This window comes from Nothobranchius furzeri, chromosome 9 (genome assembly GCF_043380555.1).
Source record: "Nothobranchius furzeri strain GRZ-AD chromosome 9, NfurGRZ-RIMD1, whole genome shotgun sequence".
Taxonomy (NCBI): domain Eukaryota; kingdom Metazoa; phylum Chordata; class Actinopteri; order Cyprinodontiformes; family Nothobranchiidae; genus Nothobranchius; species Nothobranchius furzeri.
Window position 1 is genome coordinate 60,252,585 of NC_091749.1, and position 17,415 is coordinate 60,269,999.

Here is a 17,415-nt window from a genome sequence, read left to right on the forward strand (position 1 = left end):
ATTTGTGCAAACTCCTCAAAATAGGCATATTAGTAAACATCTTAAAGGTGTGGGAAACTTGTTAAACCCTCCCACTGTCCTAATGGGTGTGACCCTGTGAGGAAAGTTGACCATTGAGCAGGATTGATGATTTATCCCTTGGGTCCATGTGGCAGGGGTGAGGTGGTGCTCACTCCTCACCCCTGCCACCTCAAGGGATAAACCATCAATCCTGCTCAATGGTCAACTTTCATAGGGGGGTCACCCATTAGGACAGTGGGAGGGTTAATCAAAACATTTGCAGTGGTCTCTGATAGGAATGAATGCCTTGCAAGCTGATTCTGAACGCTAAAACAACAGACTTCCCCCACGTGTGCCAAGATGGGTCCAAGTGACAGCTTTAGGTTGGCAGTGTGTTCACCTTCATTTAACGACTATTTTTTTGTCCAGCCTGCATGAAAACCTCAGAGTGACCGATTAGATTCAGAAATAATCACAACATTTTTTTTCAGTGTTCCACACCTTTAACTTGAAGATGTTGGAGAGATAAAATTCAGCATTTTATAAATGCAATAAGGGGCCACACAAAATCACTCCAGTGGCCTCAAATGGTCCCCGAGCCGCACTTTGAACATGCCTGGCTTAGAGAGTTTATGATGGTTTTTTCTTTAGCTTCTTGTTATGAGCACTGCAGAGTTGTTACTTTATTTGTTACTGTGATATGTTCATAGCTATCAGAAAATAAATCAAATATTGATTTTAGTTCATGTCTTCATTCATTTTGTAATCAGTAAAGTAGATCACAAAACTTGCAAAGCAAATTTTTGAATAAATTCCCTTGAATGTGCATCCACATTAGACTTTAGCCGTTTGACTTCATTTCTCCCTCAGAGCAGAGATGTGTTTCACTTTGTGTTCCAGTGCAGTCGGAGTTTTAATAAGATAAAACAGGTATTTTTGAAGTCCATCTGTCTTCTGAAACAAGGAAATGAGACGGATCTCTTTTCTATTGTTCTACAGAAAAAGGCTCAGACACAACAAGTTAGAGAGTTTCAAACAAAAAGCATAAAGGAGAAAGCCGTTCACATTAGGAGGTTATTTTCCGAGGACGGTTCTGATGTACTCAAGGTGACTCATCCAAGCATGATGTTTTTTTTCATTAGTCATAACCAGTATTCACTTTAAGTAGGAGTGTGTGTTCTTAGCTACATCCTAACAAAAATAAAAATAAGCACCTTTGCCCGGTTTGTTGTTTTATTATGATCACAGCTGATAGAGTATCACTAAAACTGCCATTAATTCTAAATACAAATGAACTTCATTCAGATTCTAAAGCTTTGAGCTTTGTTGGAGAACTTTCTGTAACTCCCTTTTCTGCTCGCGGTGCTTTAAATTCCCAGCAGCCCTCACAGTGAAGAAGTGTGTGTTTTTGTGGTGACATTTTGTGGGGTTCTCTGCTCCACCCAAGCAGCCAGCTCCAACTGAACGACCACATGTTGGAGCTCAAACTACACCAGTTTAAATATAGAGTACAAAAACAAATGAGTGTTCCCCAGTTCTTATCTGAGGGTTTGTAATAGTTCATCGTGTTTCTGATTTCCAGGGCAGTTCCATACGGAGGACCTTTTCTCAGATGTCTGAAAAGTGTCACTCCTGTGGAAAGCGAGTTTATATGGTTGAGAGAATCTGTGCCGAGGGGCTCTACTTCCACAGGGAGTGTTTCCGCTGTTCAACCTGCAGGTCTGCTCTGCAACAAGGAGCACATGCGTTTAACTCTGAAGAAGGTACTTGTCCTAAAGATCTTTTAAAGTTGCAATTAGTAAAAATTCTACTGTGAAATAATCACAAAACTTTCAAATGTCTCAATCACGTTGGAAGCAATGTTACTTCGAAACATTCTCAGCCAGCTGGGAAGTTTTCAATTCTAAAAAAGCGAAAGCAGAATGTAGTTACAGTTTACAGTCTGGGAGGTTGCAGAATCTGCAGCAAGCTAATGCTGCAGCGCTGGAATTTGTAATTTGTCAAAAAGCTCCAGAGTTGCTTAAAGAACGGATGTCAGTAAACTGGAGCGACCCAGAAGTTAGTTCTTGTATGCCTAAGAAGCCACAGCCTCTTTTTTTTACTCTAATATCGAGTGACACATGTTAGAGGCTAATGTTGAGCTAACAATGCTAACTGTGAATTATGAATAAATAGTCAGTTCTAAAAATATCTCAAGTTACTTTTTCAGTTAACTCAGTATTACAGTAAAATGTTTGTGTGAAGTGAATAATGAGTCATTCATGGCGTTTTACGTTCATGAGTTGGTCAGAAGTATAACAACAAGCTAACAGCAAGACACTTCCTATAATGCTGGAGACAAACTACCATAATAAGTGTAGTAAGTGCTCCCTACCGTAAAACACCCAAGAGTGCTAGCAACAAATATGACAATGTATTTATTTACTTCTCAACTTACTGTATATGACTTGTTATCTTGAACTTTCTAGTGCTGATCCATAACTGGCAACAGCCATGAAACTCACGGAACGGGAGTGAGAGAGTACTATTTTTGCTTAAAAAATGTAGTGCAGTAACCACATTTGACCACAGGATGTCATTCTTACAAATTGTAGCTTTAGATGAGCTTTGACTTCAGTTAGAGATGTTCTGAATCCTGGCATTCTTGTGAACCTTTAAGGAAAGCTGTACTGCAAACACCACTTTGATCAACGCAACAATGGGACGAATCTAAAGAGGACCTTTTCTCTACCAGCTGTGAGTACCCTGTACATTCTATTCTCTTCACTCTAAGAACTAAAACAGCTAATGTCTCCATCCACTTCATCCTGTGTTAGAACTGTAACCGAGTTCTGGAACGACGAGCTGCAGATGAAAAGACTCCCCCATCCAGCGATACAGCACACCTGCAGAGTGAACCTGATGCAGGTACCTGCACCTCGTTTATAAGCAGAAGCCTGAGCTGGCCTCTGAATGTGATTCGTGCTGCGTGCAACGCCCCCCGGTACCTCTCCCGCCGTGTGCATGGTGCAGCCCGGGCTCTCACCAGCCACCTGAGGAACAACTTACATGACTACACACTGCTGTATGAGCTACTGAGCATGAGCTTACCCCTATTGTTTGTTTTACAAGAGGTACTCCTGCAGATGTACACCGAGGCCGTGCCTGACGAGCCGAGCTTGCTGCAGCCTGTGCTGCTTTGGCTGCAGGAGCAAATCAGAATCCTCTAGTTGTTGATAATAAGCGCTACTCCATCTTACTATTAGTTCTGTGGATGAGGCGCACACTCACTGGCACAGTAGCATCATGTTGCCTTTTGTGAATGTGCACAAGCACCTTTTTTGATGTCTTTTATGGTGACACAAAAAACGTGTTACATGTACTGAAGAGAAGACACTGGCAAGTTACACATCCAAATCGATGCAGCAAGCTTTATACTGAGCTAGTTAATTAGATAATGAATTAAACATTCTTTTCCTGCAGTGCCTTGTTTATAACGAGTAAATTAAATTACATTTATTAAATTTAAATTTAATACAGTGGATTAGAGACTTTTGAGGCAACTGGCTCAGATATTCTGACTGAACTAACGACACCAGAACTTTATGCACTTTATTTTTTAGAGACTTCCATCTCCACAAAGCAGTAAGACAAGTTCTGCAGACAAAATTTGGTGGATTTTATAAACAGTTTTCATTGTTCTCATAATTTTTTCATGGATGGCACCAGAGTCTCTGATGCTGTGGAGTGTTTAGCTATATTTTGCTGCCATCTACTGTTGAATCAGAATATGACATGAAGGGAGACTGATACTTCAATCTCTTGTTTTTGATCTGTTTACCTTACAGTTAATTATAATCAGATTTACTGTAGATGATATTAGTAGTGTGCACATTGCAATGAATTTGTTTTCTATGCAAATCAAACCTCGATGACTGGAAGCACACAGCTGTTTTGTCTTTAGATGCACAATCTAATGATGCTCATGCAGCACTTTAGATTTAGATTAAGACATTTCAAAATGATCAATTCATTTTCAAACTGAAAAGAAAAAAGCCTTTTTGTGTGTTTTTTGTTGTCAGCTTTTTGGTATTCTGAAACTGCAGCGTGCAGCATGAACTAAATGTTTACCGTTCAGGTGGGAAACAGTTTTACCAAAGATTTAAAAAAAATATTTTTTGCACACATTAACTGGGTTGAAATCATTTGTAATTTATACATTTGTGCAGCATAATGACATGTCATGTAAATGAACTGTGGACATTTGTGCAAAAATCAGATTGGCTTCTTCATTTTTGAATGTCAGTGTTGTTTTGCATAAATATTCTTTACTTTTGTGCCTTCAGTTGTTGTTTTTGAAGTTTCAGACTCTGTTTGTCTCCTTTCTCAGCTGACGCCTTTTTTGAAACATGTGAGACAGATGGATGGTTTGAAGAAATGACACTTTGAAGGTGATCGTCTGCATGGTCACTGTGGTTTTTTGCCATTAATACCGTATTGATATAGTGTCTGATATAACTGGACAGCCGTTTCAGGGTCAGAAAGATTATAGGTTTGCTTTAACCAAACTCATAACTGACATATGCTTCATCAATCCTTGATCTGATTTAGTAATGAGCACGAGCTGATGTAGCATGGTGTGAGATCAGTTCATGCAAAATTTCAATGAAGTAAAGTTTAACATTTCAGTTTGAATAATAGCCCAGTTGACATATATTTTTGCAGCATAAAAGCAACTTCAGGTTATTTAGACTCTCCAATAAATAACAACTTTAGCTTATTTTGAATGAAACCATGCATGATTTGTACTTAAGGTGCAGCGAGAATGGTTGTTGTTTGAAGGACTGAAATGCAGGTTCACATCTAGGCATAAGAATGTGTTGACAAAAGTTAAAATCTTTGTGTAGATAGCAAAAATATAAGCAGTACTGTCAAAATGACCAATCAAATACAACTGAAAACATAAAAGTATCAGAGGCTGTAATTAATCAGGACAGGGCAGCAGGAAACAAGTAAGGAGCATATTCAGCCCAAAATGTGGAAAGGTGGAAAGAAAGTGATCACCCACCAACCAGGCAACCAACCAGCTAACCAACTAGCTAGCTAACCTACTAACCAACTAGCTAGCCAACCAACCAACCAACCAATCAATCAATCAATCAATCAATCAATCAATCAATCAACTTACCAGCCAGCCAACCAAGCAACAAGCCAACCAACCAACCGGCCAGCCAACCAACCAACCAGCCAATCAGTCAACCATTCAAACAACTTACCAACCAGCCAGCCAACCAAGCAACAAGCCAGCCAGCCAATCAACCAACTAACCAACCAACCAGTCAGCCACTCAACCAGCCAATCAACCAGCCAATCAATCAACAATTCAGCCAACTTACCAACCAACCAGCCAGCCAACCAAGCAACAAGCCAGCCAGCCAATCAACCAACTAACCAACCAACCAGTCAGCCACTCAACCAGCCAATCAACCAGCCAATCAATCAACAATTCAGCCAACTTACCAACCAACCAGCCAGCCAACCAAGCAACAAGCCAACTCACCAACCAACCAACCAGCCATTCTCGATGCCAGCCAGCCAACCAACCAACCCATAAAATATACATGAGAAAAGGAATAAATTAAAAACATAAATTTCTGAAATTAGAAAAAAGCTATGGATTTAAATATTTGGCTCCAAAGCTACTTATAAAATCTTTAAGGTATCAAATCCGGGCCCCTGGGGGCCACCAACCTCCCTTTTCTGGCTGTTTCTCTGCTTTACCTTATTTGAATGATTGAATAACCAGCAGGTTTCTGTAGACCTTGAGGATGCGGTAAAAGAGTAAATTATGATAAATGACCCAAACTTGTGTAGCTTTCAGAGTAAGAAGACTCCAAAGCACTTGACTCTACAGTGTATCATTCATCCATTCACACACACATTCACACACACATTCACACGCTGGTGGTGATGAGCTACAATGTAGCCACAGCTGCCCTGGGATGCACTAATGGAGGTGAGGCTTCCGAGCACAGGAACCAACCACCACCAGCAGGCAGGGAGGGTTAAGTGTCTTTCCCAAGGACACAACAGCAGAATTCTCTGCCGGGCGCTGGGATCAAACCTGCAGCTTTCCAGTTAATGGACAACTCGCTCTACCTCCTGATCTACTGCTGGCCAAAATGAGCTGTTTGAGCAGTAAAACGTCTAAAACGTGCAGGATAGTGGCTCTTGGGAACCAGATTCCTTATTCCTCTGCCTCTGCTCAGATTTTCTTGGAAGTTAGTTGTCCCCGATGAAAGCTGCCATCATCTCTATCTTTTTCATCAGAACCATCAGAACACACGGATCTCGTAGGCAAGTCAGGTTTGTGTATTAAATCTAATACAGAGAACACAATAACATCAAACATCTAAAAAAACGTTAATCTGTGAAATTAAAACCTTTTGACAGCAGCAGATCTTCTCAGGCTCCTCCTCTGTAAGGAGGACCATTTGCCCTGGTTGACTTTACAGAAATAATGTGTGAAACAATTTAGTCCCAGAACTTGGGAACTATCATTTCCTGCAGGCAGAAGAGATGTCATTTTTCCAATCTCTTCTTTCAGACACCTTGACACTACAGGTGTGATATCTTCTGGCAGTCCAGTTTGTTGTAAAAAAGGACAAAAGTCATGATCAACTTTTGAAAATGTTATTTTTGACCATCCCTATTAAAAAGCATAATTCAGTTGGAATGAAAGGTGCAGTACCAATGGATCTAAACAATATTATTATTACATTTCTACATGAACTCAGAAAACAAGCATAGATCAAGTTCACATTTCCCTTTTTTCTCAAAATTTACATAGTTGCAAATGAAAAATTTGCATTGTTCTTCGATTTAAGTTCAAAAACTAAAAACATCTAAGAGTGCACGTACATCTAAGATGTTTATTCTTCTCTTTCCTGTCATTTTGTTTTCATCTAGAACCCTCCACAGAAGAGAAAAGTCATTTCTTCCACCAGGACTGACTGCAACTTACACTTTTGGCATTAACTAAAACAGTTTGTGTTTATTTTTTTCAATAAAACGTTGATTATCTTTTTAATATTTCTAACCAGAACAGTGGTGTTGCTTTTCCAGTCAAGGAATGTTGGCGGCTTCACCTTCTCTGCTCAGATAAATGTGAATAATTTAATCCTGCAGATCGGAGACAAACACACACATATTGTAACATAGAGTCAATAAAAGAGGACTAAAAACAACTCACAGAGGAAAGCAATGCATTTTGCAGTTTGTGTTTGCCATTAGAAACATGGGCTGCATTCCACTTCTGCAGCTGCAATTTGATGTATGCTTCCTGTCAGTGTCAGCCATAATGAATACACGTGTGCTTGTTTGAGGGGAATTAAAGCTGGTTCATTACAAATTAGTCTTTTTAAAAAATCTGTCATATAAACTAAAATGAAGTTTTAAAGTGGCAGTGTGTGGTTTCCTGCCACTAGGAGGCAGTACATACATTTCAGGGTAGTTTTACACCATATTGCCATGACTGTTGCTGCTGTGGCCCCCAGACTCTGGAACTCTCTCCCCTGAGCCTGAGATCAGTGGACTCAGTGGTCTCCTTTAAAAAGCAGCTGAAACTCACCTGTTCAAGCTGGCTTTTGTATGACCGTCGTCACCACACTTTGCTTATTCTGCTCTTATTCCGCCTTTCCCGGGATCCACTATTTTCCCTCTTTCCTGTTCATTTTTTATCTCCCTTTCCTTACTTTTGAAAAAATTTGAATATTAAATTTGTTCTCATTTAAAACATACTTAAATAATTTTTTGAAATTTTTTTTATACTTTAATTTTTTGTTTTTGTGAAGCGCCTTGTGATTTTCATCGCGAGAGGCGCTATATAAAAGATTGTTTTCTTTCATTTCTTTCTGTTTCTAGTTTACAAAAACATTACGGTAAATGTTGTTACCTGTGGAGCAGAAAGCATGCAACCTCAGCAGGACTCCTCAGACTTTGATCGTCCTACAGTTAATTCAAGTTAAAAGTCAATGTCCTATCAGTCATGGTCACACACTGTTGAAATTCATCTCTGCATTTGACCCCTCCCAGTGTGGAGCATTGAGCATCTGACTTAAGCCCCCAGTCCAACTCCTTTCAAGCTGAATGGCAAGCAGAGAGGCATTGGGTTGTATTTTTAAAGTCTTTGGTATGACCCAACCAGGATTTGAACCCCAATGGCCCTGTCCCAGGACAGACACCGCACCACTAGGCCATTGAGAATGCATTTTAGAGAATCCATCGAGAGAATGCAATGCCGATTGTAGATTTCTAGCGCTGTAGTTCCCAGATCTGCTCGCTCGGGTTCCTGCGCCTGCCAATGACATCATCACACTGCGTCAAAACCAATTAGCCAAAAATATATTGCATCTCTTTCTCGATTCTGTTCTTTCACATAGGTTTAGGAAATTGTTATTAAATTCATGTTTCTTTCTGCCTAAATGTTTTCAAATGTGGTAACTAGGGATGAGCCGGATACTCGTTTCAGACGAGTAACCGGTACGGATAACGCATTTTTGACGAATACGAGCATGAAACGAGTAAAACGAGTCAATATCTGTAATCGTGCTGAAGGAAAATCTTCATTGGGTAACTGACTGTCTTCACGCTCTGTGATTGGCCAGTCACATAGAGCGCCCGCCCCTCCCTACTTACAAAACTCTCTAGCCGGCCGGCTCATCCACGCACACACACAGACAGTAACGGATCGCGCTGTGATGGCTTCACTGTTTCTCACGTTTCTTCAGCTTTCCCTAGGTTTTCTTCAGCTCGCCTCTTTTTCGGTTGAATATTTAAAGTTACTTTTTTCGTAACTGACATGGTGCATTTGACAAAACAGAGCTGACGTGCTGTTGTCACTACCTCCGCTCCGGTCGGGTTTTTTATTTTTTTGAACCAACTCTCTCTCTCTCTCTCTCTCTCTCTCTCTCTCTCTCTCTCTCTCTCTCTCTCTCTCTCTCTCTCTCTCTCTCTCTCTCTCTCTCTCTCTCTCTCTCTCTCTCTCTCTCTCTCTCTCTCTCTCACACACACACACACACACACACACACACACACACACACACACATTAATCAACATTTCTTTGTTTAGCTTTGTGTGGGAAAATGCCAAGAACGTTAAGAAAAAAATCAGTTTAATCAAATTAAAATAAAAAAAATATATAGAAAGTTGTGTCTGGTTCTAGCATTTCATATTTCCTAGTTCCTACTGCATGAGTTCAGATGTATTAATCCATGCACTCAAATATTAATGTTCTGATTTTATTGAAAAACTTGTTCTGTAATAGTTTCTTTACTATTGTGATCAAAAATATTTAATCTCAATTCTGAGGCTGCTCTATAAATAGTTTTCAAATAAACAATACACATAGCAACTTCTGATCAATCCATATCAATTTCAGACTTAAAATAATACTCGTCTCGTCTCGTCTTCCTCCGCTTATCCGGGTCCGGGTCGCGGGGGCAGCATCCCAACTAGGGAGCTCCAGGCCGTCCTCTCCCCGGCCTTGTCCACCAGCTCCTCCGGCAGGACCCCAAGGCGTTCCCGGACCAGATTGGAGATGTAACCTCTCCAACGTGTCCTGGGTCGACCCGGGGGCCTTCTGCCGGCAGGACATGCCCGAAACACCTCCCCGGGGAGGCGTCCAGGAGGCATCCTGACCAGATGCCCAAACCACCTCAACTGGCTCCTTTCGATCCAGAGGAGCAGCGGTTCTACTCCGAGTCCCTCCCGAATGTCCGAGCTCCTCACCCTATCTCTAAGGCTGAGCCCGGCCACCCTACGGAGGAAACTCATTTCGGCCGCTTGTATCCGCGATCTCGTTCTTTCGGTCATTACCCAAAGCTCATGACCATAGGTGAGGATTGGGACGTAGATCGACCGGTAAATCGAGAGCCTGGCTTTCTGGCTCAGCTCCCTCTTCCCCACGACAGATCGGCTCAGCGTCCGCATCACTGCAGACGCCGAACCAATCCGCCTGTCGATCTCCCGATCCCTCCTACCCTCACTCGTGAACAAGACCCCGAGATACTTAAACTCCTCCACTTGAGGTAGGACCTCTCCCCCGACCCGGAGGTGGCAAGCCACCCTTTTCCGGTCGAGAACCATGGTCTCAGATTTGGAGGTGCTGATCCTCATCCCAGCCGCTTCACATTCGGCCGCGAACCTACCCAGCAAGAGCTGAAGGTCAGAGCTGGATGAAGCTAGGAGGACCACATCATCCGCAAAAAGCTGAGACGAGATTCTCCTGCCACCAAACTCGACACACTCCACACCACGGCTGCGTCTAGAAATTCTGTCCATAAAAGTGATGAACAGAACCGGTGACAAAGGGCAGCCCTGGCGGAGTCCAACCCTCACTGGGAACAGGTCCGACTTACTACCGGCTATGCGGACCAAACTCACGCTCCTCTGGTAAAGGGACTGAATGGCCCTTAACAGAAAGCCACCCACCCCATACTCCTGGAGCGTCCCCCACAGGGTGCTCCTGGGGACACGGTCATAAGCCTTCTCCAAATCCACAAAACACATGTGGATTGGTTGGGCAAACTCCCATGCCCCCTCCATCACCCTTGCAAGGGTATAGAGCTGGTCCACAGTTCCACGGCCAGGACGAAAACCACATTGCTCCTCCTCTATCTGAGATTCAACTATCGATCGGACCCTCCTCTCCAGTACCTTGGAGTAGACCTTTCCAGGGAGGCTGAGGAGTGTGATCCCCCTATAGTTGGAACACACCCTCAGGTCACCCTTCTTAAAGATGGGGACCACCACCCCGGTCTGCCACTCCCTAGGAACTGCCCCCGATGACCACGCAATGTTGTAGAGACGTGTCAACCATGACAGCCCTACAACATCCATAGCCTTGAGATACCCAGGACGAACCTCATCGGCCCCCGGGGCTCCGCCGCTGTGTAGTTGTTTGACTACCTCAGCAACTTCTGCCCCCGAGATCGGGCAGTCCATCCCCAGGCCTCCCAGCTCTGGTTCCTCCTCGGAATGCGCATTGGTGGGATTGAGGAGCTCCTCAAAGTATTCCTTCCACCGTCCGACTATAGCCTCAGTTGACGTCAGCAGCTCCCCATCCCCACTGTAAACAGTGTGAGCGAGTTGCTGCCTTCCTCTCCTGAGGCGCCGGACAGTTTGCCAGAACCTCTTTGGAGCCGATCGATAGTCTTTCTCCATGGCCTCACCAAACTCCTCCCACGCCCAAGATTTTGCCTCGGCAACTGCCACTGCTGCACCCCGCTTGGCTATCCGGTACCTGTCTGCTGCCTCCGGAGACCCACAGACCAGCCACGCCCTGTAGGCCTCCTTCTTCAGCCTGACGGCTCCCCGAACCTCTGGTGTCCACCAGCGGGTACGGGGGTTGCCACCACGACTGGCACCGGCCACCTTACGGCCACAGCTAGCAACAGCCGCCTCGACAATCGCAGAGTGGAACAAGGCCCACTCGGACTCAATGTCCCCCACTGCTCTCGGAACGTGGTCAAAGCTCTGCCGGAGGTGGGAGTTGAAGACCGTCTTGACAGGTTCTTCTGCCAGGCGTTCCCAGCAGACCCTCACTATGCGTTTGGGTCTGCCAGGTCTATGCGGCATGTTCTCTTGCCATCTGATCCAACTCACCACCAGGTGGTGATCAGTTGACAGCTCCGCCCCTCTCTTCACTCGGGTGTCCAAAACATACGGCCGCAGGTCAGATGATACGACTACAAAATCTATCATCGACCTGTGACCTAGGCTGCCCTGGTACCAAGTGTACCGGTGGGCATCCTTATGTTCGAACATGGTGTTCGTTATGGCCAAACTGCGGCTTGCACAGAAGTCCAATAACAAAACACCGCTCGAGTTCAGATTAGGTGGGCCGTTCCTCCCAATCACACCCCTTCAGGTCAAGCTGTCATTGCCCACGTGAGCATTGAAGTCCCCCAGCAGGACAATGGAGTCCCCTGATAGAGCACTATCTAGCACTCGTCCCAGGGACTCCAAAAAGGGTGGGTACTCTGAACTGATATTTGGCCCATAAGCACAAACAACAGTCAGGACCCGTTCCCCGACCCGAAGGCGCAAGGAAGCTACCCTCTTGTCCCCCGGGGTAAACCCCAACACACAGGCAGAGAGTCTCGGAGCTAACAAAAAGCCAACCCCAGCCCTCCGCCTCTCACCCGGAGCAACTCCAGCAAAGTAGAGTGTCCAACCCCTCTCCAGGTCTCGGGTTCCAGAGCCAATGCAATGTGTCGAGGTGAGTCCGACTATATCTAGCCGGTACCGCTCAACCTCTGCCACAAGCTCTGGCTCCTTCCCCGCCAGCGAGGTGACGTTCCATGTCCCAAAAACTAGTTTTCTTGTCCGGGGATTGGACCGCCAAGGCTCCCGCCTTGGTCTGCCACCCGATTCGCATTGCACCGGACCCTTCATGTTCCTCCTGCGGGTGGTGGGTCCACAGTTGGACGAGCCCATGTATCCGGTTCGGGCTGGGCCCGGCCGGGCCCCATGGGCGAAAGCCCGGCCACCAGGCGCTCGCTCACGGGCCCCAACCCCAGGCCTGGCTCCAGGGTGGGACCCCGGTAACCCTCCGGGCCGGGTACTCCGACTCTTCATTTTAACCGCCATGAAAGATCCTTCGAATCGTTCTTTGTCTCACCCTTCACCTAAGACCAATTTGTCATGGGAGACCCTACCAGGGGCACTAAGTGCCCCAGACAACATAGCTCCTAGGATCATTAGGGCACTCAAACTCCTCCACCACGATAAGGTGACGGTTCAATAATACATTGATGTAAACCACGTCCACTTCTGGTTAAACCACGCCCACTTCCGGGTTATGCCCCGCCCATTCCGAGTACAGATACAGATAATTTAGTTGGTTGAACAGATACAGATACAGATACAGATAATGGTGTACTCGCTCATCCCTAGTGGTAACGTAACTTCTGTAAGTCGTATGTCCAGCCAATCATCTAGTGTGATGTCATCAACAGGCGCAGGACCCTGAGCCAGTCAGAAGGAAACATGGCATCCCCCAAAGACGCTAGGCCCACGCCCTATGTACTTTAGACCCGATTTTTATGGTTACATGTGAAAAAACCGCCAATATTCTTTAACAAGTGGACATAATTTTACTTATTTTTAACAATGTTTTGATGGATATTTCCAGAGATTTAAGGTAAAACTACACATTGTCACTTTAAAGTATTCAATTTCAAAAATTCAAGGTTTGATAAAAGTTACTTTTTATATTTGGATTTCTGTTTGCTAACAATAAGTTATTAATCAGAAACTAATTTCATATTTAACCCCCCCCCCCCCCCCCCACACACACACACACACAAAGCAGACCAAAATGACTTCAGTAAGTTTCATTCTGTGTGGTTTATTTCAGGACAGAAGGGGGCGCTAAAGGGAAGATTTTAGAAAGGAAAATGATAATTCAGGTTTTTTAATCCTCATTTTGTCAGAAAAATACCTGACGAATTCCACAAATGTTAGTTTTTATCTACAATATACTCTCTTCAACATAAAAAGAAAAACAAGAGGAGCAAGCAAACAAGAGTTAATGTGAAAACAAGAGATTTAAGATTCAAACTTAAATATGTCATCCAGTGTCTTTTATCTAATCATTAAATGCAAAATATTTAAAAAATTATTTCTGAAGTGTTGGTTTTTGTTGCCATTGCAGCCCAATTTAAGGTTATTTGAGTAAATCAGCAAACTTTAATCAAAAATGACTGAATCTATGCTGAAAATGACAACATGCTTTACAATATTAGGGATTTAACAAGTTTTTGCTGGTAAATTTACCATTTTGCTTCACAGTTCTGATATATATAAAATTTTTCCCCACAAATTCACTTTTATTATTAAACGTTTTCCTCAACATCTTGACCCAGTTTTTCAAACAACACCCAAAAATTTGTCTAAAACACATTTCTTCATTTTTATTTAATGTTTTAATCAAATGCAGAGCCATATTTTAAAATGTGTATCAGCAAATTTATAATAGAGAAAATTGTGAGAACATATTTGAAAAAAATCTACCTTTACATTCAACAGATTCTAAAAGAAGAAGTCGCTCACTGTCATTTCTGCTGCAGAAGAATGGCAAAAACATTTTAGCTGCTGCAGGTTTCAGGGACAAAATGAAAGATTTTATTAGTTTGGTTGCAGAATTTCCAGAACTTGTGAGCAAACAGAAGTTATAGAAAACAATTAATGTGTTAAAAGAGTTTCTTATGTTGTCGTCACAGAAGCAGCTTGTTAAATCTGAAAAAAGAAGCGCTGTGTTCTTCTAATTAATTAGAAATAAATGCAGATTTGATTTTGAAGTCAAGATCACCAAAATGAATTCACCAATGTAAATATTTTATTTTGTTTCTCTCTGAACCCTGAAGATCCTTTGTTTTTTTAAACACCCTGGTCTTCATCTCTGTAGACTGTCATTTGTTTTTTAACCTCTCGCAACTTTTCTTTCCTCTTTTTGGAAATAAATGACTTTTCCTTCAATGCAAAAAAGAGAAAACAAGTCCTACGGTAACTATGATTAACTTTTAAGCAAAACAGCAATCAGAATCTGAAATTGCAGTTAAATTACAGAAAATTGGGATTGCTATTGAAAGCTAGTGGAGATAAACCTAAAAATACAACGTCATTATTTCTGCACTTTCACGCAAATCATGCTGTTCAACACACACACACACACACACACACACACACACACACACACACACACACACACACACACACACGCATGCATGCATGTCAAATCAAATCAAATCACTTTTATTGTCACGTCACATATGCAGGTACACTGGTACAGTACATGCGAGTGAAATTCTTGTGTGCGAGCTTCACAGCAACAGAGTTGTGCAAAAATACAATAATGTAAAAACAAGCAAAATATAAAAATGGCTAATCTAAGTAATAATATGTATGTAAGGTATGTACATTACTAAATGTGTGTGCTAGTATTTTATTTTTTTATTTTTAATTTTTTCTACGTGTGTGCGTGTGAGTGTGTGTATAGTGCGTATATACATGTTTTACAAATGAATAAAGTAAACAATAAGATAAGAGATATAAATGTACAGAGGTTGGTATGTGCAAAACAGTGGCATTAATGTACAGTATGGAGTGTGTAATGTTGGAGTTTCAGTAGTGAGGGTGAGGTGTCTATATGTGTGTGTGTGCATTCAGTCCTACCTGAGACCCCGGCAAATGTATAATTAAGTGTTCAACATGTTTAAGATCCTCAAAACACAAATTCTAATGTACTTCAAGAAAAATATACTGTATGTCACCAAGAATGATTAAGATTACAGACTTCTACTCCAGTTCCTTTTTCTTTCAGAGGCTAAAAGTTAAGCATTCATCTAATTGTGATCTCAGGCACGAACAGAATAATGCGAGGAATTTTATTCCATTGATTTTCATTGTCCAAAATATTTTTCTTTCCAAACAAAGTAAAGTGCATTTTTCATTTGCATTAGTTACTTGACAAGATTGGAATTACCTGCTATCTTTTCTTATCATTCTTCTTATTTTATTTATTGTTTACAAAACTGCAGGAAAAAACAAATAAAAATAGCTTAATAACATTTTTATGCCCAAAACATATAAACATAACTGCATGTTTCTTTAAACCATTAAACTTTTTGTTGAATAGAACAAATAAATAGAAAAACTGGAGGTAAAATTAGTATTATATTATACATTTTATTATTATTTTGATGTATTCTGTGTTTACTGTAAATGTTATCCCTCTCGACTTCAATAAGTGCAAAAAAATTCCCCAGAGCATTCTAGTATTTTACGTGTCGGCAGCAAAAAAGATCCTGATGAAGATCCTTGAACCAAATCCTCTCCCGGATTTAACGGGTGCTCGGCGCTTCGTTTACAAACTGTTGCATTATTAAAACCTAACAAGGACCTGCGACACAACCCAAAACCCTTCACTCTTTGTCTGAAATGTTAAAAAACATGAAAGCAAATCAACCTGTTCAAACCAGGCCTCTGCAGCTTACGCATCAACGTCATCAATGCCGTCAAAATCTGCAGGAATGGACTGGGATCGTGTCGTTTTCAATAATTAGAACTCCCTGAGTAGATCAACACGTAAACATCTGTTTACAATCTGTATGCACTTGGATGAAAGGAAAAGAGTAAACATAAATCAAGTAAATGAGAAGACAGAAATCAATTTAGATAAAATTTTCACAGATTATGACTTAACTGCATCCCACACTACTGCAGTTTATTACTTCTGAAAGTGAAAGGAAATACGTTTATTTTTTACACTGACTGAAAGCATCTTTCTGTTCTGAATTAAAAGAAATCATGCTAAATGACATTCTGGAGATGTTTTCAGGTGTGTCCGCTAATTAAAACATTATTTAATTGTTGTTCAGTGTCTGACTTCTTATTATCCCTCTAGGTTTTTATTAATTAACCTGAAGTAAAATGCTTTCATTTGACTTTATTAAAATTTCTGCAAATCTGATGCTTGAAAGGAAACCAGCTGATCTAAGTCAGGAGATTTTGTGTGAATTTAAAAATCTCTTTCCTAAATTTTACTTCTAAATTTCAGGTCTTACTTCAACAAAGCATCCCTTCTCTCCTAATTGAGTTCTCCTCAAATGAACGAAACCCAACGTATAGATGAATGCACAACAAATGCAGCTGAATGTGGGGAAACTGCAGCTTTCAGACTTTCAGGAGTGAAAGATGCTGTCGGCAAGGACAGAAGCGCCACGCGTGCATTCGGACAAATGGGAGGACACACTTATAAAATGAAGACAATGGATGCGAGGGTGGCATGGCTCCCCTTCCTCCATTAAATTATTTTTCAAGATTATTAATTCAGCCAGGTGAATAAGGATAATAGGTTTTACAGGGATGCGCCAAAGAGGAATATTTTAGGAGACGTGTCCCACATCTTTTGACGAGATCATCAGACAAGATGTTTTTATGTGTTTTATTTATTTGGCTGGATGAAGAGCTCGGTGTGAACGAGTGAAAGGACTGAAACAACAGCCACTACAATGCAAGTCGGTGAAAGGCTCTTCTAATACAAGTTTCCTTTTTTTTTGCAAGACTAGCTGCACCAATAATAAAATCCACTGATTAAATGCGACAGTAAAAGTGAGTGTAATAAACTCCTGAGAGCTAAATGAGGTAATTTCACTTACATCCCCTTTTGTGTTGCGTTCCCCTGACTGGTTGCCCATCATGGTTAAGTAGTTGAAACAATATCTCACACTTTGGATTTGTTTTACACGTTCCCATGCTGCCAACCTAATTTCCCCCTGAGTTTCCTACTGTTGATCCTGTTACTTGTTCGTGACGAGCCAGGAAACTCATCATGTTCCTGATGGTTCTCTGTCTCTCCTGGGGCCGTCCAC

The 17,415-nt window shown here is 42.1% G+C and overlaps 1 protein-coding gene across 7 annotated transcripts in view; it reads left to right on the top strand.

Moving 5' to 3' along the window:
- LOC107381406 (F-actin-monooxygenase MICAL2) overlaps window positions 1-16,823 on the top strand; it is a 62,844-nt gene extending 46,021 nt beyond the window's left edge. For 3 of the 7 annotated variants that reach the window (XM_054732075.2, XM_054732072.2, XM_054732073.2), the window contains 4 exons: window positions 1,000-1,107; window positions 1,583-1,763; window positions 2,660-2,736; window positions 2,817-3,715. In XM_054732075.2, coding sequence (XP_054588050.2) covers window positions 1,000-1,107; window positions 1,583-1,763; window positions 2,660-2,736; window positions 2,817-3,209 — 759 coding nt within the window. In that variant the 3' untranslated portion in view covers window positions 3,210-3,715. Of the gene's footprint in view, window positions 1-999; window positions 1,108-1,582; window positions 1,764-2,659; window positions 2,737-2,816; window positions 3,716-4,369; window positions 4,431-6,948; window positions 7,240-16,601 lie in introns of those variants that run through there. The other 4 variants (XM_054732076.2, XM_015953051.3, XM_054732078.2 and 1 more) reach the window with 3 other exon arrangements.
- The last annotated feature ends 592 nt before the right edge of the window (window positions 16,824-17,415 follow it).